General features: G+C 44.7%; 1 protein-coding gene across 6 annotated transcripts in view; it reads left to right on the top strand.

Moving 5' to 3' along the window:
- Window positions 1-7,317: 7,317 nt before the first annotated feature.
- LOC106569597 (ski-like protein) overlaps window positions 7,318-19,354 on the top strand; it is a 46,559-nt gene continuing 34,522 nt past the window's right edge. For 2 of the 6 annotated variants that reach the window (XM_082961006.1, XM_014141114.3), the window contains exons 1-2: window positions 7,318-7,644; window positions 10,454-11,813. In XM_082961006.1, the coding sequence (XP_082817132.1) occupies window positions 10,647-11,813 (1,167 nt within the window). In that variant the 5' untranslated portion in view covers window positions 7,318-7,644; window positions 10,454-10,646. Of the gene's footprint in view, window positions 7,649-8,283; window positions 8,476-10,453; window positions 11,814-19,354 lie in introns of those variants that run through there. The other 4 variants (XM_014141115.3, XM_014141112.3, XM_082961005.1 and 1 more) reach the window with 3 other exon arrangements.

Below are 19,354 nucleotides of genomic sequence, written 5' to 3'. Positions count from 1 at the left end.
ACTTCCTCCATGAAGAACATAAAGGGATACATGTTTCTTCCCATGATCCTGTTCTTCTAAAACTCTGGCCTTCTCAGGTGCTACGCTGCAGCATCACCCCCCCCCCCCCCCTCACCACCTCAGCCCCTGGAACACAGAGGCTGTGTCCCAAATGTCACCATATTTCCTACATAGTTCACCACTGGTCAAAAGTAGTGCACTATGTAAGGAGTGGGATGCAGGCAACCAGAGCGGACAACCGCTGTATAGTTAATGATGTAAAACGGTGGAGGATCTGAAAAACATCCTGCTTTAATTGCTCTCATCTTGTCTGCTACCCCCCCCCCCCCCATACCTAGAGGGGTTTAATTAAGCAATAAAACAATCTATCTCATACTGTTCTGTTCAGCAGGAAAAACACAACGACCCCTTTTGTTAAACACTGTAATGTGTAGTGTACTTGTCGGTGCTGCAGTGCGTACCAAATGTCACTGTTCTGTATATAATGCACCATAGGGCTCTGGTCAAAAGAAGTGCACTATATATAGGGAATAGGGTGTGATTTGTGATGTTCTGTGTATGTACTTCAAGGTGCTACATTCTACTACATACTAAACACAGTCTTGGAGGCAACGTTGTTATCAGCATAGCTAATAACACTATGCCTCTGTTGAATCAGTGTGTGTGTGTGATTGAACAACCTTCTTGGTCTTTGTCAATAAATCAACGATGAGTCATTTTCGTCACATCCCCCACACCACATAGCGCTGCGAGATTCAGAGAGCTGCTATGTACAGATTGGTTTCGGTAGTAGTGTGTGTTTTACTACTGTCATTATGATGATATAGTGACGGCATCTCCAGTGTCATTCATTCAATTTATCAGCCACTGCGTCTAAAACGATTGTTAATATTGCCACTTTAGTGTAAACACACTATTCTTACCTTTTCTACTCAAGTTGAATCATACTACCAAGCATGCACAGAACACGGGGTCAGAGGTGGAGACAGGGACTGGGGGTCAGAGGTGGAGACAGGGACTGGGGGTCAGAGGTGGAGACAGGGACTGGGGGTCAGAGGTGGAGACAGGGACTGGGGGTCAGAGGTGGTGACAGGGACTGGAGGTCAGAGGTGGAGACAGGGACTGGGACTGGGGGTTAGAGGTGGTGACAGGGACTGGGACTGGGGGTCAGAGGTGGTGACAGGGACTGAGGGTCAGAGGTGGAGACAGGGACTGGGGGTCAGAGGTGGAGACAGGGACTGGGGGTCAGAGGTGGAGACAGGGACTGGGACTGGGACTGGGGGTTAGAGGTGGTGACTGGGACTGGGGGTCAGAGGTGGAGACAGGGACTGGGGGTCAGAGGTGGAGACAGGGACTGGGGGTCAGAGGTGGTGACAGGGACTGGGGGTCAGAGGTGGAGACAGGGTCTGGGGGTCAGAGGTGGTGACAGGGACTGGGGGTCAGAGGTGGAGACAGGGACTGGGACTGGGGGTCAGAGGTGGAGACAGGGACTGGGGGTCAGAGGTGGAGACAGGGACTGGGGGTCAGAGGTGGAGACAGGGACTGGGGGTCAGAGGTGGAGACAGGGACTGGGACTGGGGGTCAGAGGTGGAGACATGGGGTTCATTCATTTAGGATTGATCATAGAGTCCAGCCTAGTGATTTTATTTCATTGGTACATAGAGAATGTGTGTATGACAGCTGGGCAGCAATAGAATAAGGATCGGGTCATAGGTGTCATACAGAGTGTCTGGACGGCTTCCCTGAAGACACAGAGGATTTATCCATATTCTACCCAGAATATATCCTGTGAAATATGTGAATAGATTTCATTCTATGTGTAGTGCAGGTTTTGCAGCCCGAGTGGAATAAATATAATTCCCCTTTCAAGTAAATCAATAAAACAAAGGCACAAAAGATTTGTGAAAGTATTGAACATTTCCCACAATATGCCATAATTATATATTTACTACTAATCCAGACTTATCTTGTTATATGCCTAGACCTCTTCCTGCAATATTCTAATGAAGTGTGGCTTTTAATAAATCAAACGGTTTTACTAGACTAAAACAAGAGATGGCGGTAGAATGTGTTGTGAGGTCTTATACCCCCAGGGTACACTTAGTGTCAGGCTCAGTAGGAGTTGAGACAGAGCCCAGGCTAACAGAGAGGTTCATCAATGTGCTTGCTAGTAACTCCACTCTGGTCTCCTACTCTTTTCCTTTCCCGGTCCTCTGATCATGCCACAACAACTGTTTGTGTCCCAAATCCCAAATGGCACCCTATTCACTATATAGTGCACTACTTTTGCCCAGAGCCCATACTCTACCACCTCAGCCAACAGCTCTGTGTTTATCAGGACCTAATGAACAATCACCATTGGCTATTTTATTGTACGTATGAGATACATGTTTTATCACAGCAGCAGCACACCTTGTGATGTGATTACAGGGAAATCAATGTCTCTTGTGCTCTGCGGCTGGATAGGAGGAGAGAGTGTGTCCCAAATCGATCCTTATACTGTATAACGTGTTAGAATGTTGACCAGGCTGGGCCCATAGGGCTTTGGATCAAAATGTATGCACTATGAAGGAACTAGTGTACCATTTGTGTTTCAGACAGAATGTACACTGTTACACAGCTACGGCTTCACGCTCTCACAATACATCTGCTGACCTCGCTGTCGTAGGAGAGCCAGCCTGGAGGTGCTGGCCGGGGTCGTTTATCAAACCTTTATCATGCCGCTCACACACAGACGCACAAAAGAAGCGTACTTGCACACACACGCACATTAGGCTGTGACATCAGAGTGTGAGTCAGACCGTCAGACAGACAGTGAGGGAGCATGACGTGTCCTCTCTCTCCCAGGCAGGCAGCTCTATAAGCCTCTCAATGAACAGCCTCTCAGTGTACAGCCACCGTCTGATTAACAGTTACATGACAAGGCTCAGGAAGCATCCCAAATGGCACCCTATTCCCTATTACAGTACACTACTTTTGACCAGGGCCCAAAGGGCTTTGGTGAAAAGTGGTGCACTATGTAGGGAATAGGGTGCCATTTGGGAAGCGGCCTCTCTCGGCTGGGGGGCAGTTGCGTTTAATTTGGGAGAAAAGCTGTGAGGACATGGACAAATCACAGAGAGATGTTGTAAGTAGCTCTATCTGCCTTAGACTAAACTTTTGACATTTCCTTTAAGTAGCAGTTGATGTAATTCTTCAATAACACAAACCCCAAAGGAAATCTGGGGGAGGAAAATAGGTTTATTCGAAGAGGACAAATCATACGGGGAGGTAGATGGTCATTCTCCCCAGTCCTCAGTGATGCTCTCCTGTGGTTCTCTCCAGTGGATCTCTCCTGTGGTTCTCTCCTGTGATTATCTCCCTGTGATTGTTCCCTATTACAGAAAAAACACTATTTCCATTGATTGTTAATTCAGTTGACTTCTCGTCCTTTTGACCTCTCGTACTCTGTCTCTGCGTTGTGTATTTATCTTCAAAATATTTGTATACTTTCTTACATTGACTTGCGAAAGTATTCACCCCGCCTTGGCATTTTTCCTATTTTGTTGCCTTGCAACCTGGAATTAAAATAGATTTCTGGGGGGTTTGTATCACTTGATTTACACAACATGCCTACCATTTTGAAGATGCAAAATATGTTTTATTGTGAAACAAACAAGAAATAAGACAAAAAAACTGAAAACTTGAGCGTGCACAACTATTCACCCCCCCCAAAGTCAATACTTTGTAGAGCCACCTTTTGCAGCAATTACAGCTGCAAGTCTCTTGGGGTATGTCTCTATAAGCTTGGCACATCTAGCCACTGGGATTTTTGCCCATTCTTAAAGGCAAAACTGCTCCAGCTTCTTCAAGTTAGATGGGTTCCGCTGGTGTACAGCAATCTTTAAGTCATACCACAGATTCTCAATTGGATTGAGGTCTGGACTTTGACTATGCCATTTAAAGACATTTAAATGTTTCCCCTTAAACCACTCGAGTGTTGCTTTAGCAGTATGCTTAGGGTCATTGTCCTGCTGGAAGGTGAACCTCCATCCCAGTCTCAAATCACTGGAAGACTGAAAGGTTTCCCGCAATAATTTCCCTGTATTTAGCGCCATTCATCATTCCTTCAATTCTGACCAGTTTCCCAGTTCCTGCCGATGGAAAAACATCCCCAAAGCATGATGCTGCCACCACAATGCTTCACTGTGGGGATGGTATTCTCGGGGTGATGAGAGGTGTTGGGTTTGCGCCAGACATAGCATTTTCCTTGATGGCCAGAAAGCTCAGTTTTAGTCTCATCTGACCAGAGTACCTTCTTCCATATGTTTGTGGAGTCTCCCACATGCCTTTTGGCAAACACCAAATGTGTTTGCTTCTTTTTTTCTTTAAGCAATGGCTTTTTTTCTGGCCAGTCTTCCGTAAAGCCCAGCTCTGTGGAGTGTACGGCTTAAAGTGGTCCTATGGATAGATACTCCAATCTCTGCTGTGGAGCTTTGCAGCTCCTTCAGGGTTATCTTTGGTCCCTTTGTTACCTCTCTGATTAAAGCCCTCCTTGCCTGGTCTGTGAGTTTTGGTGCGTGGCCCTCTCTTGGCAGATTGTTTTGGTGCCATATTCTTTACGTTTTTTAATAATGCATTTAATGGTGCTCTGTGGGATGTTCAAAGTTTCAGATATTTTTTTATAACCTAACTCTGATCTGTACTTCTCCAAAACTTTGTCCCTGACCTGTTTGGAGAGCTCCTTGGTCTTCATGGTGCCGCTTGCTTAGTGGTGTTGCAGACTCAAGGGCCTTTCAGAACAGGTATATATATACTGAGATCATGTGACAGATCATGATGGACTTTATTTAAACAGGTGGACTTTATTTAAATAATTATGTGACTTCTGAAGGTAATTGGCACCAGATCGTATTTATGGACTTCATAGCAAAGGGGCTGAATACATATGCACGCACCACTTTTCAGTTTTTTTATTTTTATGAATTTTTTTAAATAAGTTATTTTTTTCATTCCACTTCACCAATTTGGACTATTTTGTGTATGCCTAATACATGAAATCCAAATAAAAATCTATTTAGATTAAAGGTTGGAATGCAACAATATAGGAAAAATGCCAAGGGGGATGAATACTTTTGCAAGGCACTGTACTTATATTGAAACTGGAATCATTAATGGTAAAACAGCCACGTCCGTTTACTATATTATAACCTAACGTGTCAGGCGTAACAGAAACGCCTGAGCGGAGTTCCCATATCTGGTTTTCAGCAGAAAAGGAAGTTAGGTTGAAAATATCTGTATGCCTGAAAACCAGAACATCCCATTGTTGGCAACTCCTCTAAGGCTCACAATATTACAACAACAAAGATGTTACTGTAAACAACCAACACTGTTTTTTCCCCCCCACAGACATCCTCGCACCCGCGATAGAAGAGCACAATATGTACTGCAATTGTATTTTTCATGCTCCTCAGCTCTGCAACAAAACAATAACTAGTGGGGTGGCCAGTGGCGCTGTTTCCCCCTACTGTGGATTCCATTTTCTATTTGTACTGCCAATCTCTCTAATGAAGAGAGGGATTGCCGAGTGCAGGGTTTGGCAAACTGCGGCCTGTGGGCCAGATTCAATGGGAGGTTTGAGTAAAATACAAAAAATATATTTTGAGAGGGGTGATGATTAATTTGGGTCAAAATAAACACACACTTGAAAGTCTAAAATGAGATAGAAAGTATGTAGAAATGATAATGGATTTATATATTTCAAAATAACTGCAATTTTTTGGGCCCGCAAATAGATTTTGACAAACAAATCATACCAAAACAATATGTGCGGCCCTCCATTGAATTTTAAAATCTCGGTCTGGCCCTTGAGCAAAAAGGTTTGCCCACCCCTGGCCTAGTGTATATAATGTGAGTCTAATATGAAATATTACACATTTACATATAGCCTATAGGAAAACTGCCCTAGCCCTTCTGATTCTCAGGGCGGGGGTAGAGCTTTAAACATGGTCGTGGTGTTGTGGACAGTAGATAGAGCAACCAGAGCACTGCAGCCCTTCCCTTTCCACATATCATATAAAAAAAAAGCCAATGACTCATCCCTGATACAGGAAGCCCCAGCCAGCAGCAACCCAGTCATAGGCGTAAATCATTAATAGGTGCATCCTAAATGGCACTCTATTTGTTATATTTGATTTGATTTTTTAAAATTTCCCTATATATAGTGCACTATGTTTGACCAGGGCCCTACTTTGGCTCTGGTCAAAATAGTGGACTCTGTCGCCGGAAATAGGTTGCCATTTGGGACGCATCTCGAATTATCAGCCCAGTCAGAGCAGAGGCCACAAGCAGCCCTACATGTTTTTTTTGAGGGGGCACTGATGATTCCCCATATCTATTATATATTTTTATATTAATTATGAATTGTGTGTAAAATGTACAAGATGTATTACAAAATAAGGACGCTGTGTTCTGCCCTCTCAGTTTCAATGGGCCTGACGCCTCTGAGTCCAATCAATCCAGACAAGTCACACATTTCAGCCAAACTCCACATTCATTAACACAGTGAGCAATCCACCTCTTTTACGCCCCACTCTCATCACAGGCACCAGCTAGTGAATCACACAGCTATGACTTTTAACTGGCGCCAGGTCTAAGGTATGACTTATCGTCATTGCAGGTAACATAATTTCCCTCGCTTTCTTCATTTTGCTGGGGAAATGCATTCTGAATAGATACTGTAAGTGTAACATTTTAAATAGAATGGGGAGAGTTTTTTATGGGGGGGTTAGGCACCACCTAAAATGTCCCAAAATGATCTCAGCTTGGTAAATGGATTTGATGTGTTGTATTTTATCTCTTATCCTCAAACAACCTTTCATATGTTTCTTTCGTACGTTTACAAACTTGACTGAAAGCCCAAATTCGTTGTTTGGTGTGATCAACTGCCAAACTAATGTCACCCCAGGACATGATGTTACTGGGAAAGAAATCAACAGTGTTAAAACATAACAAATAAACCAAACAATATGGGCCAAATAGATATATTATAATTAAAATATGGTATAGTATAGATATGCCTGTGTATGTTGATAATTGTTTTAAATAATTTAATAATAAGATAATTGTTTTAAGTAAAACATTCTTAACAGTGGGCCATTTACAGAGTATAAACCTTAGTTAATATGTAACCTAAATATACTAGACTCAAGGACATCAAGAACAGAACGAATGGGAATCCAAACAAATCGTTATATGACCGGGTTATATGGTTGGTGAGGCTCTCTCTCTCTCTCTCTCTCTCACACACTCACTTAGTACTGCAGATGTGCTACACAAACCAAGACAGACTGCGAGACAGACAGACAGACAGACAGACAGACAGACAGACAGACAGACAGACAGACAGCGAGACAGACAGACAGCGAGACAGACAGACAGCGAGACAGACAGACAGACTGCCAGACAGACAGACAGACAGACAGACCAGACAGACAGACACCCCCGCACAGTTTCCGTGAAATGCCCAATTGGAGTCTGGGTGACGTATCATCGTCATTAGGTAGTGTTGTGACGTTGTGTGGCTCGAGCAGTAGTGGTTTCTAACTGTAGCTTGTTGATGGTCGGTAGAACCGAAGGAAGAGAAGCCGAAACGACCTCATTCAGGCAAGTATTTTTAAACGGGTTTCTGTACGTTGTTTTTAGCTTGATTGTAAATATGTAATTTATCACGTTTTCATTTTTGATTATTTGACGTTTTTTTTCCCGAAATGGAGCTATGATTTGAGGCTTTAACAAGCGGTCGCTAGTAAAGGTTAGCTAGCCTAGGCTAGCTGGCTTTGGCTTCACACAGCGTTGCGGTTGGATGTGTATTCAGTGGCCATGCTAAGCTAACTTCAATCCCCGTTTGCCCAACTGGCTTCAATATACATTTTTTTGTAGTTAAAGTTGAGCGAAAACAATGTTAATTCGAGTTATCGAATTGGTTTTGTGTTTTCTCTTGCACAGTCCTCATATGTTGCCGTAATTACCCCCTCAACATTTAATTAACCCAGACTATTCGCTATTGTATCAGTTTTATATTCCGAAATACTTATTTGTTGTGGTTCGTTGGTGTAAAATACACCACAGCCTTGGCTTTACCTTGCTAGCACATTTTTTTGTATTCAGACGTGTTGGCTAAATGTGTTGCTAACGTTAGCTAAGCCCGGAATGTTGTTCTACGTTCAGCTAGCTAACGACGTTAACGTTAGTTGGTAATTAATTGTAGGTCGGTGTTAGACAGTCTCGTAGCAGACAGCAGCCTAGCCAGTGAATGTCATTATCAGTGCTGTCTACATACCAGTGCCATGACCGTGGCGAGCCAGAGGAGGTGAAGTACAGTTTGTAGACGAGGGGGAGAAAGGGAGTTTGGAGAGGAAAGGAATGAATGGAGCTGTGCGCGTTGTCCTTGCTAGCTACGAAGGGGATACTGTGTGAGATGGAGAAAAAAACAGGGTAAGGGACCCTCCAATCTCAACGTCCATTTTTTTTAATTTAATTTTATTGTTTTTTTCAGGAGAAAATTGACGTATTTTGAATATCAATATTAACAACCCTGTTAAAAAAAATAACTATACAACTATGTTATTTGTATTGCGTGGAAACATTTCCGTTTTGGTTGGTAGGCAACGCGTGAATGAATCAAGGGTGGTGAAGCTCGCCTTGAACCTGTTCTCCATTGCATTGGTGAAGCATTCGGTATTATTGCATTTAATTATGACGCGGAGCCATACTAGAGAATGGGATTTTTAACAATAACTACAACCACCTGGTCTGCAGCCCCGCGTTTTGTACCCCGATAGTTGCTTCCTTTGGTGGACAGATCTGTACATACTGTAGTTACTGCATGGATGTCAGTCAGTGGTGCGGCTGGTAGAATGCTGTACTGTCGTCAGCACACGGCTACTGAATATGCACCGTTAAAGACATTCGACTGCCTAAATGCAGTATTTATATATTTTTGCCCTATATGTTTGTCTTTGAGTCATTTTTTTTTTTTTACATGGATGAGATTGGTCACACAAGCACTCAATGTGATTGTGGCTAGTTATATGGGAGGCTGCTTGTCATGTTGTCGCCGAATGTTGACTGTTTCCACTGAAATGCTGTAGATATATTTTCCTAATGTTGGATTACAGTAGTTAACAGTGTACTGTATTTACTGTTAATACAACAGTCGTTTAGGTATACACCGTTTTATTATAGTCGGAGTTGTGAGCTTTAAATGCAGCTAGGTTCTGCGGTGTAGGGAAAATACCATGTTCCACATCCATTGAATGTCACACTGCGTTTCAGTAACGTAACGTATTGACCCTTCACTAAGCCCCGCCTCAGATTTTTCGGAACGCATTCTCAGTGATCCAGTTGATAGCAACAGTCCCTCTAGTCTGACACATTGGACAAGTTCAAGTTTAAATCGCATAAAAAGCCAGCAAATGAGGGCTACGGCAATAACTGAGTTTTCATAAAAAAGTATTTAAATGTCTTGAGTAATTTTAACAGGGAAAATTGTTCCTAGGCTGTACCAGGTGTGAACTTTTTGTGACAGTATTTAGAGACCTAGAGAGGGCCAGAGAGACAAGCTATATACTAGTTGTTTGTTGTCTTGCTACCTGGTTGGTTTAACTTGACAAAACTAGCACTTTCTGTTGGCAATGGAATGGTGATTTTACTGCCATTGGGTGAAAACTTGGGATGTGAATTGCCCCATGGGGTTCAATGAAAAGGGCTGAATGGGGAGATGTTTGGGTGGTGAGGTATGGGTATGCTAATTGCCTTTTGGCCCCCAATTGGTCTGTTGAGCCACTCAACCCTCAAACAGGATAGCCCCCACCCCAGAAAATACACCTTAAATATATACATACATTTTTTTGCAACCCCCCCAAACATTTTAATTTCATAATCGGTTGTAATTAGTCTCAAATAAAATGTTTTTCGTCACATGCTTTGTAAACAACATGTGTAGTCTAACAGTGAAAAGCTTACTTACGGACTTTCCCAACAATGCAGAGATAAAAGTAAAACGCCTATTAATTAAATACACCATGAGTAAAGAAACTTGGCTATATACACGGGCTACCAGTACCCAGCTGATGTGCAGGGGTACAAGATAATTGAAGTAGATATGTACATTTGGGTAGGGGTAAAGTGACAAGGCAACAGGATAGATAATTAACAGTAGCAGGAGCGCATGTGATGAGTCAAGTTAGGGTCAATGCAGATTGTTCTCTCTGCTACCAGATAGCTTCTCGGACTGTCTATGACTTGCGTGGCTAGAGTCTTTGACAATTCCTTTTACACATGGAATACATTTTAATATAGTTAGTTTTACCGACGGGGGGGGGGGGAGAATAAAGCCCCCCCCCCCCCCCCCCCCCCCCTCGTTTCCTCTCTTGGTTTGTGTTAACTCCTGAACCTTTCCCATCCCCTACAGGAAGCAGACAGAGACTTAGACGCAACAATCTGAACAGAAACACTGCAGTCTCCACCATGTACCTTTCTGAACACCAGCAGATGTGGAACATTTGAAAAGATACTAACAAAACCTACATAGACTACTCAACGGGGGACGAATAGATCCAACGAAGGTGGTCGTGGAAAGACTCATCCGTAGCTCTAACTCTGACATGGCCAGTACTCAGACGAGTCTGAAAACCCCATTCAAAGACCTGACCTCGTTCAAGGGCAACATGAAGCAGCTGTACCGTGAGAGAATAGAAGACGTGCCCATTAAGAAGAGGCTGATGGCTGAGATGAACCTGAAGCGCCGAAGCCTGGACCCTCTGCCCCCCTTGCCCTGGACCCCCAAGGTAAAGAGGGAGGCTGGGGAGGAGCAGACCCAGGACCGGGAGGTGGATCCAGGCATGACTAGATCAATAGAGATGGACAGTAGGGGGGAGTTCCAGGTATGTGGAGCGAAAGCTTTAGACCTGAGCCCTGGGCTGAAACACACGCTGGCAGCCTTCACTCTCAGCAGCGCGCGCTCTCTGGGGGGCCCAGCAGCCTTCTCAGCCCGCTCTGGCCACGAAGCATCCTCCTCCCCCGGCCCTGATTCCTATCCTGGCATGGCACCTCTACCCTCCCCTCCTGTGCTGGGAGGTATACCCCTGCTGGTGCCCAGTGACAGCTCCACGGAACTCAGCCACTCCCTTCTCGAGGGAGAATCCATCTCGTGCTTTGCCGTCGGCGGGGAGAAGCGCCTCTGCCTCCCCCAGGTGCTGAACTCAGTTCTCCGCCACTTCTCCTTGCAGCAGATCAATTCGGTGTGCGACGAGCTCTATGTGTACTGCTCGCGCTGCGACGGGGAACAGCTCCACATACTCAAGGTGCTGGGTATTTTACCCTTCAATGCTCCGTCCTGCGGCCTCATCACCTTAACTGACGCCCAACGCCTCTGTAACGCCCTGCTCCGCCCGGGGGCTGTGCTCCCCTCCGAACCCATCACTAAGCTACCCGGCCAGGAGCTCCTCAAGGAGACTGAGGCCAGCTTCCAGGTGGAGCACCAGTGTCTGGGGAAATGCCAGGGTCTGTTCGTTCCCCAATTCTACGCCAAGCCCGAGTCGCCCTGTATTCAGTGCGTGGAATGCCAGCTGCTCTTCTCTCCGCAGAAGTTTGTGATGCACTCTCACAAGTCGCCGGACAAGAGGACCTGTCACTGGGGCTTTGACTCGGCCAAATGGCCGTGCTACCTGCAGCTGGGGAGGAAGTACCTGGGAACGGCAGAGGAGCCGCATCTCAAACAGCTGTTGGAGGACATGAAGGACAAGTTCCACTACAACCGAACCAGCGACAAAGTAAGTAAGAATGACTTCTTATTGTGTTTCTCAACAGATAAGTTTGCGTTAGACTTTTAGTGTGGTTGCACTGTCGTTGGTAGAGTCTAAAGAAACCAGCTCTTGCTGTGTGTAAGACGATACATAGGGGACAGGTGACATTCCTCCTGCTGCCTGTATGGTGAGTTTTCATTGAAGATTTTACCCTATTGTGTTTTACCCAAAATACTCAGACTTTTCTGTTTCCATCTATGCGGACCAACCCCTCATGTCTCACTGGGCCATGGCTCTGGCGGATCTGCTCTGACCTTGGGCCGAACTTGGGCCCTGGGTACTTTTCAGCTGGAATGGCAGGTAGCCTAGCGGTTAAGAGTGTTGGGCCAGTAACCGAAAGGTTGCTGGTTTGAAATCCCCGAGCAGACTAGGTGAAAAATCGGTCTGTGCTCTTGAGCATGGCACGTAACTCTAATTGCTCCTGTAAATCGCTTTGGATAAGAGTGTCTGCTAAATGACATAAATGTAAATTTACATAACAAGGGCTAACTGAACTTAAGCGCTTTCTCACAAAGCAACTGTCTTGAAATCAAATCAAGTTTTATTGGTCAAACACACATGTAGCATGTGCTGTTGTTGATTGTGCTCGCCCCAAGCCTTTAGTGTCACATTCCTGGTGGAAACACAACAACACAAGCGCTGACATCTACGTGGAAACACAACAACACAAGCGCTGACATCTACGTGGAAACACAACAACACTAGCGCTGACATCTACGTGGAAACACAACAACACTAGCGCTGACATCTACGTGGAAACACAACAACACTAGCGCTGACATCTACGTGGAAACACAACAACACTAGCGCTGACATCTACGTGGAAACACAACAACACTAGCGCTGACATCTACGTGGAAACACAACAACACTAGCGCTGACATCTACGTGGAAACACAACAACACTAGCGCTGACATCTACGTGGAAACACAACAACACTAGCGCTGACATCTACGTGGAAACACTGGCAACCCACTAATGTGGGGGGTAAGTCGAGATGGTGTAGTAGATCAGAGCGGGGGCGGACAGGCTAACTGCTGACCAGCTGGTCTCTCCCGCTCTGGGTCACTGCAGTGTGTGTGTGTGTGTTTCACACACAGGGGAAGAGTATCATTTGTCCTTCGGGTCAGCTGGAGGTCACTAGAACCATCACTAGACAATAGGCAAGAGCACTGACTGGTGTAGTGGACTCTCCCTCGCTCACTCAGACCTCTGGGCAAGATATTGGGGACAGTTTAGATTCATTACATTCACCCCTCCCCTCTTTAAATGACCTTTTTAAGCATGCCAAAGTTATTTTTAAGTCATTCAATTTGTTGATGGTTATAAAATACAATTTAAATGGAGAATCTTAATTGAATGCCTTAGTCAAGTACTAGGCTGAAGATGTTTCTGGGAAACTGGCCTTTGATCTTTATTCGTACCACTGGAGTGTACAGTAACTGGCAACCCAAGCCCATACATGGGCGAATGCCCAAGTTGCATCACCTTCACCACCAGTGCTTTTCACTGAAGACCAGAACCAAACAGGATTCTACAGAGCAGAGTTATAAAAAAAAAATATTTAAATGTTTTTTTCTTTGTCATTGTGAAAAAAAAACATTTAAAATGGACAGTGTGAGAGAGCAGGCCAGCAGGACCCATAGAAATGGCCAGCAGGACCCATTAAAATGGCTGACTCCAGCTGAAAACAAAGCTCTAGATGGTTTCTCCTCTGTTGACTGGTTCATCGCTATGTCTCATGACAGGACCTCTCTTCTTGATCAAACTGGACTATTAGGGTACGTCACAAATGGTACCCTATTTTCTATATAGCGCACTATTTTATAGGGCTCTGGTAAAACGAATTATGTACTATATAGGGAATAGGGTCTAGTTTGGGACGTAGGCTTAGTTTTTTGCCTTGTCGATTTAATGATGGCTCACTAAGGGAGAGTTGACTAGTTAGATGACCCTGATTTTAAACTGGTGTTTTCCAGGTAGGCTGATTTGAATTCAATGCAGCCTGGCAGGTTATCGGTTAAACGAGACTATGGACTCAAAGCGTTTTTATAGTGTATTTCTAGTGTGTGTGCTGTGCAGGTGTGAGAACACTGCTTGCTGTACAGTCATTTGGCACTCCCTGTCTGCTGTGTTTGTCTGGCAGAAAGAGAGGGAGGAAGAGGGGCCCAGCCTCTCCCGTATGTTTCAATTTGTGTGTGTGTGTGCCGGAAATACCGTCTGGTGTCTAGTCTAGCGCCCAAACCACATTCCTCCCTCCTTCCTCTCGCACTTTGGCTTGGTCCACTGTGTTCGTCTGAGAGACTCATCTCTTTCATACGAAGATGTTTTTCCGTCAACTTGACCATACCACCAACTTTTTCTCCCTTTTCTTTCTATCTAAAAGGTATTGCCGGTATCAAAGCCAACACTTTTCTTTTTCTTTTTTTCCCCCCCTGCCCAACGACCTGGTAATAATTTCGGTAAAGTTCTGCCTACAGCTTAGTATGAAACATAGCCTTAATGCTGAGGCGGCATTGGCACGCGCTGCCCTCTTAAACTCTTAATGGTTGCTAGGCAGTGCCAGTTAACCATCTTCCTGCCAATTGTAGACTTTGCGAGACATATCACTTCTCTCTTCACATAGCCCACCACTAAGCATGCATTGTTTTCTTAATCACAACTGGATGGATCCATTTTTAAGAATTACTGTGGAAATAAATATCACTGATATGAAGAAAATATTGGAATAAAGTTAGCTAATTTGAAGGTATGTATCAAATTGTTTCTTACTGAAACTCCTAAGGTCATCCACTCGTATGTAATAAATTTGAAGCAATAGCCTATACCTGCGTGTGGTCAACTAGATGATAATTTCAGCACCGTTTTCATTTGGACAGCGCCATCGGTCTGCTTAAGAAAAGTGTTGGGACTAGTCTTGATAAATCAATCTATATCAGACTTTTTTATTATTTTTTTTCACCGAATATCCGTTTGCATATTTTTAAAATAATTGTATTTATTTCACCTTTATTTAACCAAGTAGGCCAGTTGAGAACAAGTTCTCATTTACAACTGCGACCTGGCCAAGATAAAGCAAAGAAGTGTGACAAAAACAACACCGAGTTGCACATGGGATAAACAAACGTACAGTCAATAACACAATAGAAAATCTGTATACAGTGTGTACAAAATGAAGTAAGGAGGTAAGGTAATAAATAGGCCAATAGTGGCAAAGTAATTACAATTTACACTGCAGTGATGGATGTGCAAGTAGAAAATACTGGTGTGCAAAAGAGCAGAAAAACAAATATGGGGATGAGGTAGGTAGTTGGTTGGCTGGGCTATTTACAGATGGGCTGTGTACAGGTACAGTGATCGGTAAGCATCAGCTGTCAGAGCAGCTTAACGTTAGAGGGAGATATAAGACTCCAGCTTCAGTGATTATTTTTTTTTTGCAATTCGTTCCAGTCATTGGCAGCAAAGAACTGGAAGGAAAGGTGGCCAAAGCAGGTGTTGGCTTTGGGGTTGACCAGTGAAATATACCTGCTGGAGCGCATGCTATGGGTGGGTGTTGCTCTGGTGACCAGTGAGCTGAGATAAGGTGGGGCTTTACCTAGCAAAGACTTATTGATGACCTGGAGCCAGTGAGTTTGGTGACGAATATGTAGCGAGGGCCAGCCAACGTGAGCATACAGGTCGCAGTGGTGGGTAGTATATGGTGCTTTATTGACAAAACGGATGGCACTGTGATAGACTACATCCAATTTGCTGAGTAGAGTGTTGGAGGCTATTTTGTAAATGACATCGCCAAAGTCAAGGATTGGTAGGATAGTCAGTTTTACGAGGGTATGTTTAGCAGCATGAGTGAAGGAGGCTTTGTTGCGAAATAGGAAGCCAATTCTAGATATAATTTTGGATTGGAGATGCTTAATGTGAGTCTGGAAGGAGAGTTTACAGTCTAACCAGACACCTAAGTATTTGTAGTTGTCCACATATTATAGGTCAGAACCGTCCAGATTAGTGGGCGGGCGGGTGCGGGCAGCGATCGGTTGACGAGCATGCATTTAGTTTTACTAGCTTTTAAGAGCATAGAAAGAAGGGCCAGATGTATATAGAATGGTGTCGTCTGCGTAGAGGTGGATCAGAGAATCACCAGCAGCAAGAGCGACATCATTGATATATACAGAGAAAAGAGTTGGCCCGAGAGTTAAACCCTGTGGCTCCCCCATAGAGACTGCCAGAGGTCCGGACAACAAGCCATCCGATTTGACACACTGAACTCTTATCTGAGAAATAGTTTGTGAACCAGGCGAGGCATTGACTACGGTTAGGCTTGGGAAATGTCAGCTGAGGTGATTTGATTTTTAAATATATATATATTTTTATTTCACCTTTTATTTAACTAGGTAGGCTAGTTGAGAACAAGTTCTCATTTACAACTGCGACCTGGCCAAGATAAAGCAATGTTCATGATCGTCGTGTTTTGTTGGTTCCTTTTATTAGAACATGTTGCCATGTTACGTAGTTTAACAAGTGGGTTATTTTGCTCTTCACTTAAAGGCCTACTCTCAACCAAAAGCCTGTAACTTCGCTGACTTGTCTCAATGTGATTTTTGTTTGTTTCACTGAATAGGTTAATTTAGTTTCTGGCTGGGTAGATAAGTCTGGGGGGTGGTATAGCTCATCTAATATATTTGCTCATCAAGGTCTGTTCAGAAACATTTAGCATGCAATAATGTAACCTAAATCAAGTGTAGACTATTATTATTTTCTTGGTCGCGTAAAGGCAACTCCAAAAGCCCACTGAGGTTGTGAAATATGAACACGAGACTTGCATGCTTTTGAAAATAGGATTGCAATTATTTTCTATCAGTATCAAGATGAAAATACACTCAATGTAAGAAACACTACGCCTGCTCCCTATCAAAGTGCAGTGAGTGTAGGAAAGAGATGCATTGTGTGTCAAAAAACCATAGGCTTGGGCTCTGTTTCAAAATAACTTTTTATTTGACAGCAGTTCCACATGTTCCCGTGACACAAGTTCTGTGGGAAAAATATTCTTTGTATTTTATTCTGTTATATTCTTACTATAAATATACTAAGCGGACAGTTTATTAGATACACCCATCAAGTACCAGGTCGGACCCCCTTTTGCATCCAGAACAGCCTGAATTCTTTGGGACATGGAAACATGAATCAATTCAAGGGACCAAACGTGTGCCAGGAAAACATTCCCCACACCATTACACCACCAGACTGTACCGTTGACACCAGGCAGGATGTGGTCATGGACTCGTGTTGCTTACTCCAAATCCTGACTGCCATCAGCATGACGCAACAGGAACCGGGATTCGTCAGACCGGGCAATGTTGTTCCACTCCTCAATTGTCCATTGGTGGTGTTTGCGTGCCCACTGGAGCCGCTTCTTAGCTGATAGGAGTGGAACCCGGTGTGATCGTTTGCTGCAATAGCCAATCCGTGGCAAGGACCGACAAGTTGTGTGTTCCAAGATAGTACAACATTGGTGTTCAGAATTCTGAGCCGTTATGTCTGTTTGTGGCCCGTCTGTTACCTTGCATGATTCTTGCCATTCTCCTTCGACCTCTGTCATCAACGAGCTGTTTTCGCCCACAGGACTGCCGCTGACTGGATAGTTTGTTTGTCGGACCAATGGAGTTCTTTTTTAATGGGGTTTATTCAATGGATTTATTAAAATAGATGCCCACCCACATCTGCAAACTACTACTACCAGTTGTACCCGGCAAGCCGGAATGCACACGGGAGGTATAAAACACGTATACAGGCCAGAGTGTGGTAAAAATGGGCTTGTTTTTTAAGGGGGTCATAAACACAGCCCAATATTTTACAGGCAAAATACCATGAATCCTATCAGACGGACAGACCTGGGGGCCACTCACTCACAGACACATCTCCACTGCAGAGCAGACTAATACACACCTTCAGCAGGACACTTGATACACCTTAAGGTGTGTGAGACCCTACTGTCTCTGTGTAATGAGCTGCAAATAACTGGAGGTTAGTGACATCCCTGTGTGTCTCACTCATCAGAGGCCCTCATGTGTGTGACAGATACAGTTTCAGGTGAAGGTTCTTTTTTGCCCTCTGCTTGTGGGGGGACTGTTCTGTCTTCTGCCTGGAGGGGGAGGGGGGGAACTGTTCTGTCTTCTGCCTGGAGGGGGAGGGGGGGGAACTGTTCTGTCTTCTGCCTGGAGGGGGGGGGGGAACTGTTCTGTCTTCTGCCTGGAGGGGGGGAACTGTTCTTTAGAGAAAAAATATAACTGTCTTTTTTGGTTGAACTTGTTTTTCTAGCTTTGTCTGTCTTCTGATTTGGTGGAATTTTAATGTTGACTACTTTACAACGTCTGTACTACACTGTGTGTTGTGGTACACGCGCATCCACGGTCCGCTGTAACATGAACCTGGGCCGTTCTGAAAGGGCACAGAGCAGATTCCTGTAAATGTTCTGTTGTAGAGGAAGCAGGTGACTGTCTGCTCGAGGGTGACGTTATCGCCCCCCCCCCCCCCCCCCCCACTAGAACGGACATAGGAGTGTGTGAAAAGTCTCCCTGCACTGGGATTCCCTTCCAATATCTAACCCTCCCCTCGTGTGTGAGTGAGAGAGAGAAGTGGACAGACTGTAGGGCTGGTCCCTAGCTGCTAGCATTCATCCTCCAGACTGGGACTGCCTCACAAATGGCACCCTATTTCCTATACAGTGCACAACTTTAGACCGAGAGCTCCACAGAGCCCTGGTCAAAAGTAGTGCACTTTAGGGAATATGGTGCAATTTTGGGAAACAACCCAGCCACCTGCTGATCTACCACGTTGACTGACTCACTGTTTCCACATCCTGCTGGAAGTTGGATAGCGAGAGGGGGGAGAGACTGAATTGTAGGGTTGAGCTATATCCAGATTTCCATACCTTCATTCCATGCCTGTGCCATCCCGGGATATACATTATTACCGCTAGTGCACAGAAGGGGCACATTTTTTCCCCCAAACGTAACGCATTTCCACTGCTCCAGAGTCCAATGGCGACTAGCTTTACACCGCTCCAGCCGACGCTTGGCTTAGCGCATGGTGATCTTAGGCTTGTGTGCGGCTGCTCAGCCATGGAAACCCATTTCATGAAGCTCCCGACAAACAGTTCTTGTCCTGATGTTACTTCCAGAGGCAGTTTGGAACTCTGTAGTGAATGTGGCAACCGAGGAGAGATTTTTACATGCTACGCGCTTTAGCACTCGGCGGCCCCATTCTGTGAGCTTGTGTGGCCTAACACTTTGTGGCTGAGACGTTGTTGCTCCTAGACAATTCCACTTCACAATAACAGCACTTACAGTTGAGCGGGGCAGCTCTAGCAGGGCAGAAATTAGACAAACTGACTTGTTAGAACAGTAGCATCCTATTACGGTGCCACGTTGAAAGTCAGTGAGCTCTTCTGTAAGGCCATTCTATTGCCAGTGTTTGTCTATGGAGATTGCATGGCTGTGTGCAAAAAAAATGT

The sequence above is a fragment of the Salmo salar genome, chromosome 14 (genome assembly GCF_965601325.2).
Source record: "Salmo salar chromosome 14, fSalSal1, whole genome shotgun sequence".
Taxonomy (NCBI): Eukaryota; Metazoa; Chordata; class Actinopteri; order Salmoniformes; family Salmonidae; genus Salmo; species Salmo salar.
This window is presented reverse-complemented; position numbering and strand designations above follow the sequence as displayed.